The following is a 20,684-nucleotide window of genomic DNA, read 5'->3' on the forward strand; positions in this document are numbered from 1 at the left end:
AAATCGTCTACAGTTATAGTCTAGTGGGAAAGATTGTGATATCTCCTTATATTTTAGGCTTCATTACGAAATTTTTATAAGGTAGGATGTTTTGTGATACAACATACCCTCACATAACTATGCATCAAATGTAATATCTCGAGTATTTTTTTTTTGTAAATCACTGCTCCCAACGGTAAACAGTACCTTTAACGCCTGTAAGCAAGCGACCACTGGACCGATGGCTCCCGAGTTACGGACCGAGTTACGTCCGAAGGACTAGGAAATGAGTATAAAGTGCATTGCCTGGGGCGTAACCATTGCAGCCAGTGGGATTCGAACCAGAGACCTCGTGATTGACAGTCCGTTGTCTTATCCACTGAGCCATAAACAGCTCCGCCAGTCGTCTCATCAGAGTAAGGTAATGTCGTTGATTATTGGGACTTTATCATGTTTCCAGGGTTTTTTTTTTCTCTCTTTCTCAATCTCTTCACCCACTCTCCCTCCCTCTCTCTCTCTCTCTCTCTCTCTCTCTCTCTCTCTCTCTCTCTCTCTCTCACTCTCTCTCTCTCTCTCTCTCTCTCTCTCTCTCTCACTCTCTCTCTCTCTCTCTCTGTCTCTCTCTCCATAAGCCATACATTATGTCGTTGGTTCTTGTGTTACATTATGTCGTTGGTTCTCGTGTATGTATATTATGAGGCTAATGTGATGATTGATTATAATATGACAAAATTATCACATTATCACATTAATCATATTATGATTACTGTAGCAAGTACACGATCGGTAAAATGGCAGATCAAAAGAAATTTTTTCTTCGTAGTTTTATTTCAAAATAGTGTCTTCACTTATGTGTTTGATTGTTTGATTACAATTTTGGTTTTATCTTTTTTCTTTTCTTGCCATGCTTCATGTAGGGTTCCCTCCTCCTCTCCTTTGATTTTCAGTTACCCACACTGATTCGGCGTTGTGATGGGTGCGTTGTCGTTCCGCTGTTCCGCAAATGGGACCATTGTATCCTGATCTGTTGATAAAACTTCCTTCAGCCTCCTCGAGTTTGTCATCGTCATTGTCACAAAATTGTATTAAGGATGATTCTGTTCATGACTGGCAGAATGTGTGTGTGTGTGTGTGTGTGTGTGTGTAATGAAGCAGATATTGATTAACTTGATTAAGTTGATCAAGACAGTTTTTTCTAAGAGTTATGCAGACTTGTATATATTTTTTATATAGGGATGGCAAAGAAAAAGTATGTTAAAAAAGAAGGTGATTCAGCAGCACAAGTGTTTGCGTAATGAAGCAGATATGGATTGGATTAAGTTGATCAAGATGGCTTTTTCTGAGATTCATGCAGAATTTTATGTCGAATTTTTATGCATGGTATGATTTGAAAAAAAAAACCCACAAAATATGTTGTACTGTATGTTTTAAAAAAAATGATATAGCAGCACAAGAGAGAAGAATGCAGCTGCTTTTTTTTCATATTAATTTCATTGTAAACATGGGTCTGATATCGAATAAAATTCAGATAAAGAATATCATAGAATCTAAAAAAAAAAGTGCGTACGTGCGCACATTTTTCTTGTAGGTCAAATCATGTGACTTTGTAAATATTGCAAATTAAGATAATATCCTTGTTGACTTCTTGTTCAATCAATATCTAACACTCAGGAGATCAATAAGCACTTTCACTTTGTTGAACAGGTGTCTGCATCAGTGGTTTAAACACTTGTCATCAGCTTTATCGTGATCATAATCATAGGCATAATCTTCACTTTCATTATCAACAATAGTTTCATTTTATTTCATTTTACTCCAATCCCATTATAATGTATCTTTACTGTAAGTCTACAAAATTATGATTGTTTACTCTGTTAAATCCACATTGTTTTATTTACATGATTTCTATCACTGAAGAAAGTGAGATGTAGATTATGTTATTCTTATTGTCGAAAACGGAAATAAATTTTGAATTTGAATTTGAATAGTAACTATAGTTACTCGATAAATACCATAATCTAGACAATTATCATTATCATCATCATCAATGACAGCATATTGTGAATCACAATCATCATGAATTATCTAACATGATTAACAAGGTTATCATCTATCTTTGATCATCATCATCATCATCATCATCACAGCTGCTATCATCGTCATTATCACCTTAATCTTCACCATCATCCTCATCATCGTCATCATCATCATTCAACCATCCTGACACCCATCACTCTTGCGTTATTACCGCCTCAAACAAACAAACAAAAAACGGACGAAAAAACACGTACACATGTTCACCCCTCCTATCGAATATAATCGCCCTTTTTTTCCAACGCAGTCATGCTCCTAACCCCTCGCTTTGTTTTTCTCAAGTGCTCCATCAAAATCAAGAGATTTGACGACCGACGAACACTCTGGTTTGTTTCTCTTTCTTTTTAGCCCCCTAATTTCCCGAGGTGTACAAAAACACTTTGGAGCCGAGGAGATGAGGGTTCGGCACATCAACGAGCCCTTCGCCGCTGCTCTCCCGTGAATACTCAGTCAATCTCCGTAGCTCCTGGCCAGTAAGACGATACGTGCACCATACTTTCAATATTTTTGTATTGATAGTCTTTATCATTTTCGCCCATGTTTCCAAGCCACTTATCATCCTTATCATGGTGCTTTCTCTTCCCCCCCCCCCTCCTCCTCCTCCTCCTCTACCCACCTCCAACATCTGTATAGGGAATGATGCGCGAGCTTCTCTTCAAGTGAAGAAGTCAGGTAATTAATTCGGCCCGGAGCACAACAATTACCCACCCGTTTCATCCGCTGTTTTCACTCCAGTAAACTTAAACGCCCTGCCTCTATCATCTTGCGATTTTGCCCGCCAACCCGACGAAAGAGGACACTGGTGTAGTTTGGTACAATTGCGTCCTGGCCCGCTTTCAAAGCATTGCACGCAAACTGTTCTCTCGGAGGAGCTGATGAAGAGAGGGGAAAAAAGCACTCTAAACCGTCTTTTTTTTTTCCTTCTCTCATTCTTCAATATCCCTTAGACACATTTTACTCTCTTCCAAACTCATGCAAACGAGAAGGGGTAGAAAGATAAAAGACGGAGAGTGAGAGAGATGAAAAAAGGAACGAAAATCATGTCAGATAAAGTGACTTTATTAACCGTGAAATAGGAAGTTTTGTAGACTACCTTCGGGCAAACGCACCGCAAATGCATCGAACAACCCTCTTAAAAATCACTTTCAATTATCTCTGCAACCATCGAGTGTGCGCACACCTACCGCGGGGTGTTCACCGGTTGTGTTCTCCCCACTCCGCCGAATGCTGTCAGTCGATGGCAGGGGTATAGAAATTCCATCCAAACTTCGATCCTGCTATATCCAAGTTGTTCACGATAACATTTCAGTTGTTATTACCACTTCCATTTTATTTGTTGTTTTTTACCTCCACAAATCCAATCAAATGAAATCCCAAGTTTCAACGTCGTTCACGACTCATAATCTTCTTCTAACAACATAAATAACATAATAATTTACATATTTGCGATGCGTAGATTGTGATAATGCGCAGTCTTCTGCACCGAAAACTGAAATTGACATCAATCAAAAATCAACATTGGTTTTCAGAACGGTGAGGGGAATAGAAAGTGACAGAGAAAGAAAGAAAAAAGCGATAAATTTCTTATTTACAATGAATGATGCCACGGATGTGTCAGTACACAATTGTGTGTTCTACTTAATCCTCCCCTCTCACCACAAATAAAGACCATATTCAATCACCACCTACTCTAATAAAAGACGTATTCACGCACGAGAGTGGCGCATTTCAACAATTACAATGCAAGGTAATCTCCGTCAAATACCTAGAGATCAGTTTCACATCGTCATCATTAAATACCAGTATTTTTTTTTCCTTAACACAATGTTCCTTTTTCAGCCTCGCTGTCAATACTCTGATTTCATAAGACAAAAAGAGTTCGGATGGAATCGAAAAAAAGAATAATAATGGCAATGAGAAGCACATACAAGGTTTACAAATTTACGTTGCCGCACAAGCGTTGCTATGCAACAATATCTAGAAAAGTCCCGCATCAGTCCAAGACATTTAATACAACATGAATGACCGCAAAGACCGTCAAAAGTCAGCCAAAATTTATCATCACCTCTGTCGGTAGCTTGGAGAGTTCTACTTTCAAGGATCATTACTTTAAAAATCAATTTCACATCTTATAGAGAAAATTCGTCATTTTTAATGACAGGATTAATCACCGACGTTGAGCATGTACAGGAATATGAATGTATTGAGGTACACGGCGTTTCCAACAAATACATAAAAACGACATTACCCTTCCACATTGTCCACGCAATAAGCAAATTCAACCCATGTTGTATGTGAGGTAAGAAAGGTGTTTGTTATCAAAAGGGAAAATAATCTAAAAGGACAAGAGGGCATTTCATCGAGCGTTTTGTGTGATATTTTTTCTGACAACTGAAAATAAAATGTGATTCTTGCATCTGAGTGATTGAGAGTAAATTTGTCAAAAAGAAATCTGACAAAACGCTTGATGAAATGCTCCCCCCCCCCCCCTTATGTTTGTTTGGTATGTGTCAGTTGCGTGCTTTTTGCGTCACAGAATATGTCTTCTATACACAAGTACAATTATATCTCTGTTGGTATGTTCCACAAATTGTTGGCAACGACAAAGAAACCGAGTTCACATAAATACATCGATTAACTGTCCATATCACAGGTAAACAGTGTATGACGCAATGTCGTAACCAAAGCACAAGGCGTGCTCATGTCTGTTGCACATATACCGTCTACTAACATTCAACATGCATTGCTTGCATACAAAACCTGTACTCACATACTCCTGAATGGAAAGTTTGCTTGCTTCACGAGTCCAACTCAAAATAGTTCAGCGAATGACTGTCTGTCTTTTTGCTGGTGAATGAGATATGTAGTGCGAATAGTGCAAGCTATCGTGTAAAAGGTATAGTAGCAGACAGAGCAGATGAGGAAACTATTTCAGTTGCTCTCAGTTTGAACTCCGCATGTATGCATCTTTCTTTTTTTCTTAAGATATGGATTTTGATTTTCCTCGGGAAGTTTTGCAGGAACAGAAAAGCAACATGTATCAGGGATACTAGTAGTACAAATAGGTAGTCATCAAGCAACAAACGACTTAAGCCTACATTAGTTTAAAGTGAGTCATCCTCCAATCATGAGTAACGTTTATCAGGCGTGGAAATGAACCATTCATTCATTGCAATAAAGAACCGAATCCGACACGGCAAGGACGGATAACAACCATTTACTCCTACTCAGACATGACTGCGTTGATAAATTATGTTATATCCATTTACTTGGATCGTTTGACTATTGACAATTCGGTTTCCCATTGCAAGACAGGCAGAGATAGGATATCGTATTTGCACTATGTGTGTAGGATTTACTTTGACGCTCGCAATTCCTTCCTGGTTGCAATTCATTGCAATTCAAGGACATCACGTTCTCTTACTTGTTCCTTTTAAGTCCTTAAGACACTGGAATATGTTATTTACACGTGTGGGCAACTGAAACTTCACACATCAATTTAAAAAAAATGACACTGATGTGTCCACAATCTCTCTTAGACATACAGTTCGCAGTAAAATCTGCTCGCGGAAAACAAGAACGCAAGCAAAGTTCATTGTATGAGTTCTTCAGTCTGTCTCATCGGTTTTTGAGCAACCATTAAAACGACAACAATAATAACAACAACAAAGAAATATTTGGCACGTGTCACAATAGATGTCAGTTGCGTTAGAGTCATCATCAGTATCAGCGGAATGTAGCTTCGCACGGGGTCACGCTCCCTCTGTAGTCCGTTTAATCAGAGTCCACATTACTCGTGATCGAGACGTCTGCAATGGCTCCAGGGCTCTTGTCCGAGTCGCTCCCTGTGCTTCCCGCAGGAGCCCGGGTACTATGGAGCCCAGGGTACTGGGTACAGTCTGGAGGACACGTGGCGTAGGGCGCGAAGACGTATCGAGGGTAGCCTTCGCTGGCAGAGGGGATTTTGCCGGACAAGTTTAGCGGGTGCATTGCAGGGAAGAGGAATCTGCCAGGTGCAGCTGCCGCCGCGCTGGCGTGAAGGTCCGCCAGACCAGATGGCGCGAAGATCGGGGTTCTTCCGAGGAGGGCGTCTGCTTGGAAGGGGTTCGGAGGTCTGTGTGGGAAAAGGAGCGGGAGAGGAGCGGAGCTCGCGGGAGGCAGAGGTGTAAACGCCGATTTCAGACTTCCCACACCCAGTTTGTCCGCATGAAGGGGAGGACGGAACATGGGCGAGCCTAGTCCTTGAGTTGCCGACAGGACGGACTGCGTCTGCTGGAACGGCTCTCCATCCTTCTCCACCGGGGCACCATGGCTGGCTCGCGAGGAGTTACCGCCGTTCTTCGAGGCCTCGTTGGCTGACAAGAAGTGTTCGATTGCCTTGACGAGGTCTCCGCTGCAGCCCTGCAGAACCAACTCGAGGACGGCCTTCCGCTGGTGCGGGAACAGTCGCATCAGGATCTCGATCGGAGAGAGTCGCCCGGGGCGAAACGGCGACACGAAACTGGTGGCCATACCGTTGAACATGTCCAGAGGTGCTTTGCCTTTTTTCTTGGTGTCCTCTCCGCCTTCGATGGGTTTGTCCGTCGATTCCGGCTCCTGCTCCGTTGCCTTGTGCGGGGGTTCCGGGACACTCGTCGTGGGTGATTCCCGCTCTATCTCTTCCTTGGTCTCCTTCAGAGCCTCTTTCTTCTCCTTTCCTGCAAAAGTCACAAAAGAAAAGCAAAGATTAATGGAGCATAACTGATGATAAGATTGTTCAGACTGTATTCTATACGTCACGGAAATGGAAATCAGAGAAACTGATGTAACGATCCTGGAATTATTAAGATGGAATATTGCTGCAGCCGTTTTGTTCATGGTCCTGTACCATTTCGACTTTGTGCTAGTTGCGGCACAGAACTATGAAAATAATTTATTGTGTGGTGATCTTGTTTTTATTATTCTGTACGTTCGTTTCTTTGTCTGTTTCATACAATTTTAGGAGTTTATTGGGCAAGTTTTAGCAACATTATAGCATGACCGTGATTTGCGATGTGATATAAGTGTCAAGTACAGCTGTGTCCTCCATCATGCATAAAATAAAAATGCGAGAGAAACGCTTCACATGGTGATGCTCGCAGTTAAGGTATGATTTGTTACACAAAAACAGCAACCATTATGTGTGTGGGAGTTCAGTCACAAATAGATATCAGAAGCGCGCACTGATTTTCCTTTTATATCACACATTGACTGCCGGAACATTTTTAACAAGCCTGGACAGTAGGCTTACTTAATTAGAAAGTCAGAAGGTTAATAACATCTCTTCATTGTAATTACATTATACAGATACCATTTGCCAAAGTGGGATTCGGGGATAATTACTGCTTAAACAGGAGGCAAGTAGCACTAATTTCGACTCATTTGATATCGATTCCTTTATCTAGTTTTGTGGGAAAACAGAGTTGTGTGACTAGCTGCGCGGTATGATCAATCAATATCGAAAGTCACAGTTTAACAGACTGCAAGCAACAGTAAATTAGTAGGGTCAGTTCGACACATGATCAATACGTCGCCACAGAGTGTCATATGTTTACTCGTCGTTACACTTTGCCAACACATGTTGCATCTCAACTATTTACATCTTCGATTACTTGTAAAAAATCAAACTTAACGGCATGAGACAAGACTAAAGGGGGGAGACAAATCTGCCGTGTATCTCGACAAATTTGGACAGGTTTTTGTTTATTAAAGTGATGTGGCAGGAGCAAAAAAAAAAGAGTATTTTTAGATAGATTATTAGCAGAATCATTTCACAGTCGTTTCTTGCCGCACACGTGGGCTTTGTGTATATTTCTCTCATTTGCTGCGCTGTTACAGTTGGGGCTTGTAGCTTATTTTCCCAGCCAGAGTAAATAATACATCGATCAGCGAGGGGTCAAGTCGCGACCACAAGCCGCTAAACGACGTCGATACCGTCCCATCATTCTTGCTCCATATGACAAGCTTCCGGGATTTCTTGGAACAGACCGAAAGAAAAAAAAGCGTTTGGTATCATTATGAGAACAATACGTCACCACAGTAGAGTATCCTCCCATTCGTCTTCTGATTCATTCGATGTATTCGTAGTGAGGATTTATGTTCAAATAATCATTCCCTGATTATTCAAAACTTGTAACTGGAAACAGGAAATGACGACCCTTTTTGTGTTGATATCTTCCTCAGTTTTGGATTGAGATTCGTGTGTGGGCGGGCCTGCTTTTCAAAGGTTTTTCATAATCAAAATGCAGCATCGAAAGATCTGTTTATTCTTCTTTTCAGGCATGTGTTGCTACTTTCCAGGAATATAATCGATGTGTTGCTACAGAAAAAAAAAGGTGGTTATTACAGTTTCTTGCCAAAGGGGTCATTTGGTATCATATAATAGTCATTTTCATGCGTCCACTCTCGCTTTAAACTATGTACACCTGAGATGATAAGCTAATGGTGATGATGATGATGATGATGATGATGATGATGATGATGATGATGATGATAATGATGATAATGATTGTATAGACACTGACAATCAGTAGAGATGGGAATACTAAGATAATGAGAAAATCCTCATATAAATGATGACCTCTTCAATGACATTGCGAAAGGAAAGGTTTGCGCGGTCTGGACACTCTTTCTTACGTTCTAATCATAGATGTATATTCATCTGTCAGTCCTCTGCTCCGAAATGTTTAATATCTTGACGATTCTTTCTGGCGTAACTATAATATAGTTAAAGCACTGTAGTTGTTGAATTTTGGGTTTCTTACTCTCAACTAATAAGCGATTGCCATCATAGCTTTTCAAATGATATTTGATTTCATCAATTCATTTTTACTGATAGTTTCATGAATACAAATATTTCAGAAATAATCTCTACATCCACTGCGCTCCATCTTTTTCTTCTTCACGCAGTGCAGTTCATGGGACACACACACACACACACGCACACATACACGCAATATATATATATATGTATATATATATATATATATATATATATATATATATATATATATATATATATATATATATATATATATATATATATATATATATATATATATATTATTCTGCCTCTGCAAGTGTGAGTGATTTTCTTTTCCTATGAATATGTTAACAATTACGTTGTTACACATACAAATAATCTGTCAGTTACTGAAAATATTTACTGTAATTATATAGTATCTATCTTATCTGTATATTTTGTGCATGTTTATTGTATAATAATTTTAATCATTATATTTGTGATTGTCTGTATTTATAGAATTGCGTTTGAAATTGTATTGTTTGAATGCACCGACGCAGAAATAAACCAAACCAAACCAATAGTCGGTTTTTGTTGCCTTTTATACTGCAAATTCCAATAACTGGAATCACATCATGAAAAGTTCTTGTGTAATCGCTGTACATCGGGAGTACGTTAACTCTGACATTCGAGTTTTGAATTTAGATGACGTAACTTACTAGTCACTTGTATGTGTTTATTGCCACCGAGATAGTTCACCTTTTCAAGTTGGCCATGACATTCTACCGTTTTCATTTTTTCCCTTATCTTAGCTTTTTTTTGTGTGTTTTTTTTTTCTAACCATTTGCTAACAGCGTCGCGCGCCCGTTTAGAAACGACACGTAGAGAGTTCTCCAAGGTCAAATCCGGGGTGCAATTTGGGGAAAGTTTACATGTTCTTGGAAAAGAGAGAGAGAGAGAGAGAGAGAGAAAGATGACAAGACGGGGGGGGGGGGTAGGGAAGAAGGAGAGTAGAAATGTACTCACGTTTAAACCTGACGGCACAAAAGCTGAGCAAAATTGATATTTGCTCTGAGACAATTACATTTGCCCACGTTTTCTGAGATTCGTTCGATGCTGCAGTCTGATACCACCACCCATTATATGCTACAAGCCCTTGGACTCCTCCCTAGGGGGAATGGGGTAAACTTGGAGGAGAATAGAGGGGGTAAAGTTGTACCAAGTATCGGGAGGGGGGAAACGTTCTTTTTCCACCGCATCCACTTGGCATTCGTCTCTACCTTTCTCCCGCTTTCATTCTCTCTATATGTTTCTTTCATTCTTTCCTCTCTTTCACGCTCACTATCCTACATTATAGCTACAAATAACTTTCCACGTGTATGAGAGCAGAAAAATAGACTTGGTGTACACGATTCGCCTCTCAAGAATGTGTGAAAATTAGCCCTCTGAGGAATGCAGGGAAAAGTGGTGCGTCACTACAGAAAAGTGCAGCCGTTGACACCAAATACCGTGGGGCTAATTGCAGAAGGAATTTGTAGGATTCTGGCGTCTCTAAGTAAAATAAGAAGCCTGCGTGTGTCACCAATGAACTCTGTGTATTTCTTTGCTTGGCTATACACTTTGTTCAAGTTCTTCGCAATGTTCTTGTCTCTTCCGGTGTAGCGATGGAAGACACACACCCACGCACACACACACACACATACAGAAATTGAATTGTTTGCTTATTGACTTAGAAAGAATAATGAAACTTGCAGATTACAAGTATTAGGGGTAATATCTTCGTTTCTTTATCTCGCTGTGTACACTGGTAGAATTTGTTCTTCCCGCGAACAAAAGCTGGCAGCACCGTGCCCATCTCGTCACACGGGACAGACAGGGGTATATTGCTACCCACTTGGTCTTGTCACATTTGATATCAAATATATGCATACGCCGGATCATCTTTCAGATCGGATTGACACTGTGCAACTATTCAGAGCGTATCATGTAGGAGTGTAATTTTGTTCTCTTTCTTTTTCCCCCTTTCTTTCCGATTCGCAATTGATTGTCACTACCAGATCATACGATCGCAATCAACTGTTTGCACACGAGCGTTTAACGCCCGTTATGTAGGAACAATTACGGAGGATCATTGTTCGAGAAACCCACCGCGATTGGTGAAAAGACACAGCGCTGCACGTCTAGAAAGACAGAGAGAGAAAGAGAGAGAGAAAAAAAAAAACTAAAGTCCTCAATTTTTTGCCACATCACTGCACTAAACTGGCACATTAGTCGCAGTATTTCAACACGTCGAGTTTAAAACACACAAACGAACATGCCTACCCACTGCTCTTTTTTCGACCGTGCTACACCTTTCAAACTGCGCCAGTTTGTTTTGGCGCGCACCGTGAAAAGAAGAAACACACAAGGCTTGATCGTCTGGTTTGTTCGCCATCTCTTGCTCCCCCTCCCTCCCTCCCTTTCTCTTCACCCCCCCCCCCCATACACACGCACACATTCTTTTTTTTTCCCGCAATTATCATCTTATAGAAGGCGATGTGTGTCCACATGCTCGACACACTGTCGATTCGTTCGAGGAGATTTGTAAGAACTAAATTGAGTAAATAGCCTGGACAGGGTAACACCCCGATTGTGCGCTATTCTTCTCCTAAACTAATATTGGCATTTTTTAGAGGGAGAAAGACAGCAAGAAAGAAAGAAAGAGGGGAAATAGCTAACCAACCAAAATGTCTACTGAAATGGATTAAGCAAATTGGAGAATAGGGGAAGAGAAACATGCAGAAGAATAGAGTATGTCATCTCTTTGGAACGCCAATGAGTTTTCAATTGGGTAGAATATCGTTCTTCGTTGTGTGTGCACTCGTATTCATCGCGTAGTTTGCGAGACGAACAGTAGCGGCGTACGTGGCATGTCATATTACGCTGCAGTTAGTGACAGCGAAAAGATAGACATTTTGTGTGTGTGTGTGTGTGTGTGTGTGTGTGTGTGTGTGTGTGTATATATATATATATATATATATATGTGTGCGTGTGTATTGTGTGAAAACGAAGCGAGAAGAAGGAAAGAAAGTCAGAAATGACTTGTGATAGGTTGAATTGGCATCACATGACATTCATTGAATTCGTAGTGCACAGTCGTGCAATATTTGAATGCAGCATGGGGAATCAATCATACAGAAATACTTTATAATAACAAAATTAATGATGCGTACTCTGCCATGCACCCCAAACTTAAACTATAAACGGAAAAATCTAGGTTACCTTGTCGTTGGCATCTCTGAAAAAAAAAAGACTGCAGCCGCAGTTATAGTGTCTTTAATGAGCATAATACAATCTTTGATAGAACACTTTAAATAATAGAAAATCGGACAGGGTTTAAGAGCATACATGTATAATTATGTATATGTATACAATTACATAATATGTATATTTTTTATATTAATATATCATATGCATTGTGTGTGTGTTTGTGTTTGTGTGTATTCATAAGAGACATGAGAGAGTGAGTGACAGAAATGCATAGTGATAAAAGAAAGCTTTTTTATCTGATTTCTACGAGAACATAATAACCCGTAGCAAAATAAGGTATAGGGTTTTAGTCGTGTTTTTTCATTCTTTCCTTTTCTAAAGATGCACAGACGATGTCCTTGAGTGTGTGTACGTGTGTGTAGCGTTCAATGTAATGGCATACCGTCGCATATCCATGTCAGCCAGAGTGGGTAAGAAGTAGCTCAAAACCAACACCCAAACCATGATTATATGTCCTTTGCATTCATGGGGAAAACATTTTTCCTGCGCCCATCAAGGCCCGCACAAGGTGAGCGGAGATTGTCTCCTCAGACTAAGATATTGGCCAATCGGGTGGAAACGAAAACGCCACTTTTCGAGTCGACTTCCGGCAAAACGACACGACCACGACATCGGGCGACTGTCATCGATTACAGCTTTCGGCACCCCGATCAACGATGACAACAGTATAGGGACAGGGACAACATTGAGATGGCACGAAAACGCCTTTGTGAGAGCCTGGAAATAGATTGTGTTTTCTTCGTTTCATTCCATAAAAGACATCTCATTCTATGATTGGATAGCTCATAATACCTCTTTTTCCCACCCCACCCCCACTCTCGCTCTCTCGCTTTCTATTCCTCAAAATACTCCCTCTTATTTTGGGGTACATGCTGCACACTTTAGACACAATTTCATTGCGCGGATATCGCACGGGTTTCGAAATATCGGGTTGCCCGTTGGATCGTAACGTTTTACCGGTAGCTCTGCTGTGGGTAGCATCTTGGCGGAGTATCATATTGACACTCTCGTATAGCGCCTCTTTCATCCCACCGCTCCGTCAATCTTGTTCCATACAACCACTCGACAACACACATTCAGGGGAAAAGGAATCGGACAAGGAATGAAGAAAATGAGAAACAGTCAGAAAATTGTTAGGACCTCTCCCTCTCTACATCTCCCCTCACTTTCTCTCTTATTTTTTTTTATTCCGCTTTATTGGCATCATGATATTACAAGGGGCTCTCCTCCGGCAACATTATGTTCATGCGATACTTAGGAGAGAATGATATTCGTACTCGGGGCGTGAAATCGCGCTGCTCTGGTCTCCTCCGCTGCTCTACCATTATCACTATTGTGACGCTATCTATATCTCGATGTGGAGCAAAATTCACGCTTTGAAAGAGTCAGAGAGCGGGGAAATTTTTGCCACATAGGGGAAAAAATAATGACATTTGATTTGATATTTCGACGGTAGGGAAAGTCGCTCTCTGCCTCTATTTTGATAGATGTGCTTGTGACAGCATCATTGAGTTACTCTGCAAGGATAAGGAATATGACAAGATAAGATATATTTATACTTTGTTGTCGACTTTACATCGATGAAACTGCCATCAATTCATTAGTTCGTTGTGGCGTCTTGTTGTGAAAATGCCACAAAGGATAAGAGATTTTTAACTGCGGCCGTATTTCTGTGGGCGATTCATGTAGATAGTTTATCGTGCGCAGCAGGTAATGATTATAGTTTGTGATACGGGTATAAATTCAAGAATTCGCATTGCCGTTTGATGAGGGGGAGGGGAAGGAGGAGGGGAGGGGGACGAACAAGCTGATATGTCCAGATGATTGAGGACTCTGAGTCATTTCTGTCTCAGTTGTCAATCATATACGAGAGCAGGTGACTTGAAAAAAATGACGTCACATATATTTGAATTCAAGACTAAAAAAGGGTTGTAGCATTACCGCCATGTTTAAAAAAAAACACACACAGCAACAACAACAACATAAAGACTTTGACGTGGCGGTCAAAGACCTCTTTCAAATTAAAGAGTAGCGTCAAAGAAATTTTCCATGAGCACAAGTCAGTAAAATAGAAAGACACTTCAAACTCACCCTCCTTTTGCTCCAGCATTGTACTACAAATCGTATCGTTTGGTAAAGTAACAAAGTTTTGCTGGCCTCATGCAACGAATAAAAAGGGTGCCATGATCACAAATCCTTTGAGACAAGGGTTGGACACTAACTGAATTGTTCTATAGACTATAAATCATAGAAGACGTTAATAAGGGAGCGTATTCCTTGAAGGGCAATTAGAAGTATTTTTTCTTTATCAGTTAGGAGTGGGATTTTTGATTTCATATTTTTCTTTGTTCGTTGCTTATTTTCTGCTTCCAGCTTTGTTCTTCTAAGTTGTGCCTGTGCCTTTGTCTTAAATAATCCGTTTGTCTTATATGTGGAAATGGAGTGGATAAGGCCGGTGATACTGTCGTGCCCATTTTAGTCAATGAAACAGAGGATTTTTTTAGCCCTACATCTGTAATGACGAACTAAACTCCATAACGAAAATAGATTTCTCTCGAAATACACTTCTTCAAGAGGTAGCAAGCCCTTTAAACGTACGCACATTATCTACATAATGTGTCGCTAAGTGCTGTAATCATAGTGCGCGAAATATGGACACCTCCCCGTTTGGGGCGTAGTGTTACACTATCGGCCGATTTTTTTTTTCTTTCTTTTCTCACGGCAGCGGAACGTTCCGATCCAATAATTCATGTTTAGTCCACTTTTACCCCGCTGGCTTGTATCGGAGCTGGAGGCTATCAATTTCCTCTCGCACTTCGGGTGCATTGTATAATATTGTCCTCTTAAATCGCTACTTGAAAATGACTGGATAAGTGACGAATACTCAATTAGTCAAGATCGTTTAGCATTCAGCAGCGGAGAAGAAGAGGTGTATTGAGGGGGAAGGAATGGAGGAAGGGAGGTAGAGATGGAGAGAGGGGGAAAGAGAGGGGATGGCATGGGACATGGATGGAGGAGAAACTGGTACAGAAGTGTGATGAATTTACTGGTCTTCTTGTCACTATCATAATACAGCCACAAATGGCGTGCCATAGATTAAGACGTTGTATACCTTCCTTAACTTGAAACAACGAGAGTTCATCGAGAAACTGAAATCAATTTCCCACCACAGCACAAATCAGGAATGCATCATACACCGAGATTTTAAAGTGAAGTAGTAAAGGAAATTATGCTTTTTGATAGTCATAAACAATATTTATACTTGTTTGGAAGCAGCAAACCTCACTTTGTAAAAACACTGAACGCCAAAACGATGCTTACACCAAATGGTTTAAATGGGACTATAGGATTTTTGTTTCTCTCTTCTGACAATGTGGAAGTGCAACACTAAATCCTGGGGCCATAGAGAATCAAGCCGTCACTGCCCATACTACTTTACACTTCTTCTTCTTCTTCTTCTTCTTCTTCTTCTTCTTCTTCTTCTTCTTCTTCTTCTTCTTCTTCTTCTTTTTGCCCAACATAACAATCGCGCTTGCAGCCCGAATGTATCTGTCTCATTTTGTAATGAACGACATATCACTGGGACTGTGGCAACATCACGGTCACTGTAGAACGCTTTAATATTATTTCATATCCCATTCAAGGGATGAGATTTAACAAATCGACACAAGGCGACAATAGTGAAATAACATGATAGATACAGGAGTTACGAGTGGTTTAGTAAATATAGTGTCAAGATGCAACTGAAAGAGAATTACATCTATTTCTTGCATCCGTTCCTTTGTCAACGAGCCTGAGTCGTCGTATAGGGACGTGCAGATCAAGCTATGATGCGTCTCGGCTCTGAGTCATTATAAACACGTCTAACTCGTCTGTCTAGGCCAGCCGCAATTTGCCCCGATTTAGCAGATCAATACGGCTTGGATGCTCCGCATTGCTGCTTGGTGTGGCGAGAATGTTACCTCGTTGATTGACTCGGTATGGACATGACATGCCGTCTGCAAGGAGCCGAGGAATAGTTGCGCGGGAAGATCTACTGTAGATATGGTAGAATCCTCTACTATGTAGCAGGTCATCGTAGGAACATTTGTTGAGAAACATCTTCGGTGATAAGAATCGTTTCAGGAATGGAATTTATTTATTTTTTCTAAGTTAAAGATTATGAAGATTCCAAACTATTGTAACATATGGACTGATAAGATTAAAAATATTGAAAGAAAGGAGCTAAAATAATACTTTCTCTGAAATAATACCATCATTGATACGGATAGGTGGGACTGTGATGAATTTACGTAGCACATGGGGTCATATCCCAAGAGACCGACACCCCACGAGTCATACAGCCCATGAGTTCGACAGTAAGCAAATAAGGCCTATGAGTTCGACACTCGGTGAAACAGCCTACGAGTTCGACGTTAATGAATATATAAGAAATAAGAAATAATAAGAAGAAATAATAATACATAAAAGATAAATTAAAAAGTATTTCATTTCGATATAGTAGTATGATGATGGATTTGCATAATCATATTGCAGGGTTAAAAACCCTGGTGTCGGTGTATATGTCTGCACCACACCTGCCCACACACTAGTACGCTGATACACATTCAGTAGGGTGTACTACACGGAAGAAGAAGATGAAAAAAAAAAACAATTCTTTTTTTCTGGTGGCCCGTTCGGGCCACTGAAATCTTTAATTCTGAAATGTTGGTGGCCCTAAAAGATATAGTGGCCCGAAATAAACGGAAACATAACAATCCATTTTGAATCTTAAGTGCCCGATCGAGCCACCAAAAGATGATAACCTTTGTTGAAATTTGCTGACCCGACATCAATCTTTAGTGGCCCCGGGCCACCATGCCACCACTAATGTATAATAGTGTGGTAAAAATACATGTAGTGAAAATCATGACAGTAAGAACAAATATGGAAAGAGTATTTATAAAGCATGACGATAGTAGTAATTGCTGTGATGCTGCGCACTTCCATGCACAAAGTTCTTTACCATATTGTATCAATATCCCAGTCACTGAAAACAAACGCACACAAGTACAGCGTAGTGTGATTTAGCTCAGTCGGTCGCGCGCGCGTCTGCATGCCTCCAGATCCAAAGCACTCGAGTTCGATTCCCGAGTCTAACCAGGGAGGTAAGACGAGGTGAGTGCTGCACCGAGAATGATGCAAAGGACAGGGTGTTTCCCTTCTCGTCCCACTTCCCTGGTCTAACTGAGCAATGTTGCTCTAGTAAGTAAAAGCAAAACGCTCTGTCCCTTGAAGACGAAAAAAAAAGAGGTCCTGTGTGTGTGAGAAAGTCACAACTCGTTCATTCATTCATTCATTCATTCATTCATTCATTCATTCATTCATTTATTCATTCATTCATTCATTCTTACATTCCTACCAGTTTATGTCATGTTCTGATATGCCTGTAATATCGGTCAACTTTCTAATGTGGATGTGTTCGTATAAAATGTTATTTACCATTACACCTAGTTACAGAGGGCCGTTGTAAGCCTTTACTGTGACTTGATCATGATTGTAAATGCCAGGCCTGAACTCTAAACCCCCTCGTCGGAAGCGCACGGTAAACCACAGCACCTCCATCTGAAAGAGTGAAGCGAGGCGATACCAGATATGGCGGTAACGGTGGAATATTTCGGGAGCCACCAAATAGACACAGTGTCCAGCATTGAATGACATATCTGGAGGAAAAATGACTTGAGATACCTAACGTAGATTTAGGGATTCCATGTTAATTCAGGATGACATTGACTTGAGCTCTCCTCAGTCTTTTCCACGGTGCATGTTGCCTAATCAGATATACCACAAATAAATACACCAACAAAATTTCATTCAGTGTGTAAATGATTCATGGATAACTGCAGGTGGAGGTTGATGTGAAATTTCCATGACAGCTGTTTTTTTTTTTTTTTATTTCAAAGGGAATTCAGGTTCAAAAACATGCACTCGAACTGTTTCCTCATCCATTATCAGCACGAATTTTCACTGGCGTGTCTTGCTACATTCGTTATGTCACGACGGGGATTTTCTGTTAAAATTGTTTCAGATACAACCTATCGCTAAGCAATTGGACGGTCTTTGGTGACATCGGCGTGGAACGGTCAGACCGGTGGGGGGGGGGGGGAGGGGGAGGGGGAGGGGTGTATGAGGGGTCTCACTGGGGAGAAAATGCGACATCGCATATCAGGAAAAAGAAGGAAAGTAGTTAGAAAGAGTGTGCTGAATTTATAATCCCACTTATCGTCATCGCGGTGCGCGTTTTGACTTGAAACAGTATCTCTGTCACCGGCCTGTGACGAGACGTTTCCTCACCGCGAAACAGAATTAAAAAGTAAGAAATCGGGCTGAAGAGCTCCAGAGTGTAAGAGAAAAAGAAAAAAAAACCCCGCAGAGATGGATATATAGATAGATAGACAGACAGAGAATAAGTGGATGAGTGACAGAATGAAAGAGAGAATGATATACAGAAATAGAGGTTGATAGTTAAAACGGTATTTATATAAGTAGATATTGGAACCAAACTGACAGTATTAGATAGATAAATAGATAGATAGATAGATAGATAGATAGATAGATAGATAGATAGATAGATAGATAGATATAGATAAACAGATAAATGAATGAATAGATATACATAAATCGATAAATGGATAAATAAATGAATAAGTATATGAGTAGATAAATATTATATTTTGACAAACAGAGAGCGAGTGACAGGGAGAGAGAAATATAGAACGAGTTAGAGAGAGATAGATACTTTCAGAGAGACGAAATAGTAAGAGATAGATATTGATAGACAGAAAAATATAAATAAAAAAACAGGGAACTATAGAAAGAGAGAGAGGAGGGAGGGAAGGGATGAAGAGGGAGAAAATGACATGGTGAAGATGAAACACTACCTGCGACGACTCTCGGAATATTGAACTCTGTCCCGCGTGAAGTATCGGCGGGAAATTCTGCGCCACTGTTTTCCCTCTGACGGCAGGAAAGCGAAGGGGAGTAGCAATGTATCTTGCCGAGAAATCCATATCTTTATACAGCATAAACCCCGCTAATGAATTTCCGTGCGGCTGAAGGGGTCTGTCGAGCGTTTTGCAACGGAAAGGATTTTCGCCGGCGTTAAGTTTCCCATCGTAGACCTATCTTATTCGTGTTGCTCCTGTATAATTCATATCATATAAGTGGGGGGTAAGCGAGAAGATAGCTACAAATTTATGATACATTCGAACGAACGCGATGATATATCTCTCCTCTCTTCTTCTTTTTCTTCTCAACAAGGTTTTAAGTTGTCTATATCTGGGTCACTTCGTTCTTTGAGAGCTGCTCCATGTAACGGGCATGTTTTCACAGAATACGTTTCCATAATCATCTTTCTCACCGATATGATGTGTAGAATATCTATACGTTTCCCTTCTCCGCATAACGAGCATTTTACATTGATCATGTGAGAAGTCTACCTCTTCGCGATATTATTATTATTATTATTATTATTATCATTTTGGATAGAATAGTTTGTGTTCATCAGGCGTCGCTGTCAAATCCGTTTATATTTCAAAATCTGATGCTAAAATCTGAAAGGGTCATCTGGCAAAAGAGAAAAATATAATGTGCGAATTTTAGATAAAATATACGCGTCAATGGGAGAGTGAATTTGGATCAGAGTTACATTTTAAAGAATAAATTGTTAGGTGTTTTATGAGAGAAAAAAGACACTTGAATGAGTAGTGTATACAAACGTTCGACAAAGTGATTGAAAACAAAACACCCAAGTATACGTGATCATGAAAATGATTACACTCTGTCGTCGGTATCAAAATATCTGATAACAAATCTCATCATGCTACTAAACCGTTCCTTTGGGTTTACTTTGTGTGGGCAAATTGAGTATAGCTCAATCAGTTAATCAAAAACTTTTACACTTTTGGAACATTTAACAATCATGAAGACTGCGTTCTCTAAACATATCCAATTGTTGTATTTACTGTGACATATCAATCGCCGATTAGCCATCGTTTGAGAAAGATGACAGCCCGTCGTCGAAACTGTCATGGGTGAATGCAACAATTGACTGTGTTTAGAGAACTCGACCTGTATTATTTATCAATTATCACTGTGAACTTATCACTCAATTTAACAATCATATTTAGAAGGAGTCACATAGATTCGTATTCCATAATATAAGACACACTTGTGTCATATCATATAGAACCACGCAGCTTAGAGAGTTTCTCGTACAACTGGAGATTACCTGCACTAAATATTAAATTTTGTACTGCAGATGATGTTGTTTACCAACAGGGATTTTTGTGCGAAAAAAATCATCAGGTTGTATACAAACTGTTGGACCTGACAGAATTTCGCACTTACACGAGTAGTTTTCACAAGCACATATCGGTCCTTTTTTACCATCTACAATCAAGTTTCTTTCCTGAATTGAAATTGTTGTGATATGACATGTATTATGGCATTGCATCTCATCAGTAAGAAAAATAGAAATGGTTATAAAGTCAGGTCAGATTAG

The 20,684-nt window shown here is 40.1% G+C and overlaps 1 protein-coding gene across 1 annotated transcript in view; it reads right to left on the reverse strand.

Annotated features, from left to right (window-relative positions):
* Window positions 1–5,847: 5,847 nt before the first annotated feature.
* Window positions 5,848–20,684, reverse strand: part of LOC140237327 (doublesex- and mab-3-related transcription factor A2-like) — a 28,355-nt gene continuing 13,518 nt past the window's right edge. Inside the window, exon 2 of the mRNA XM_072317265.1 lies at window positions 5,848–6,770. Within this exon, the coding sequence (XP_072173366.1) occupies window positions 5,848–6,770 (923 nt within the window). The remainder of the gene's footprint in view (window positions 6,771–20,684) is intronic.

Source organism: Diadema setosum, chromosome 13 (genome assembly GCF_964275005.1).
Source record: "Diadema setosum chromosome 13, eeDiaSeto1, whole genome shotgun sequence".
NCBI classification, from domain to species: Eukaryota; Metazoa; Echinodermata; class Echinoidea; order Diadematoida; family Diadematidae; genus Diadema; species Diadema setosum.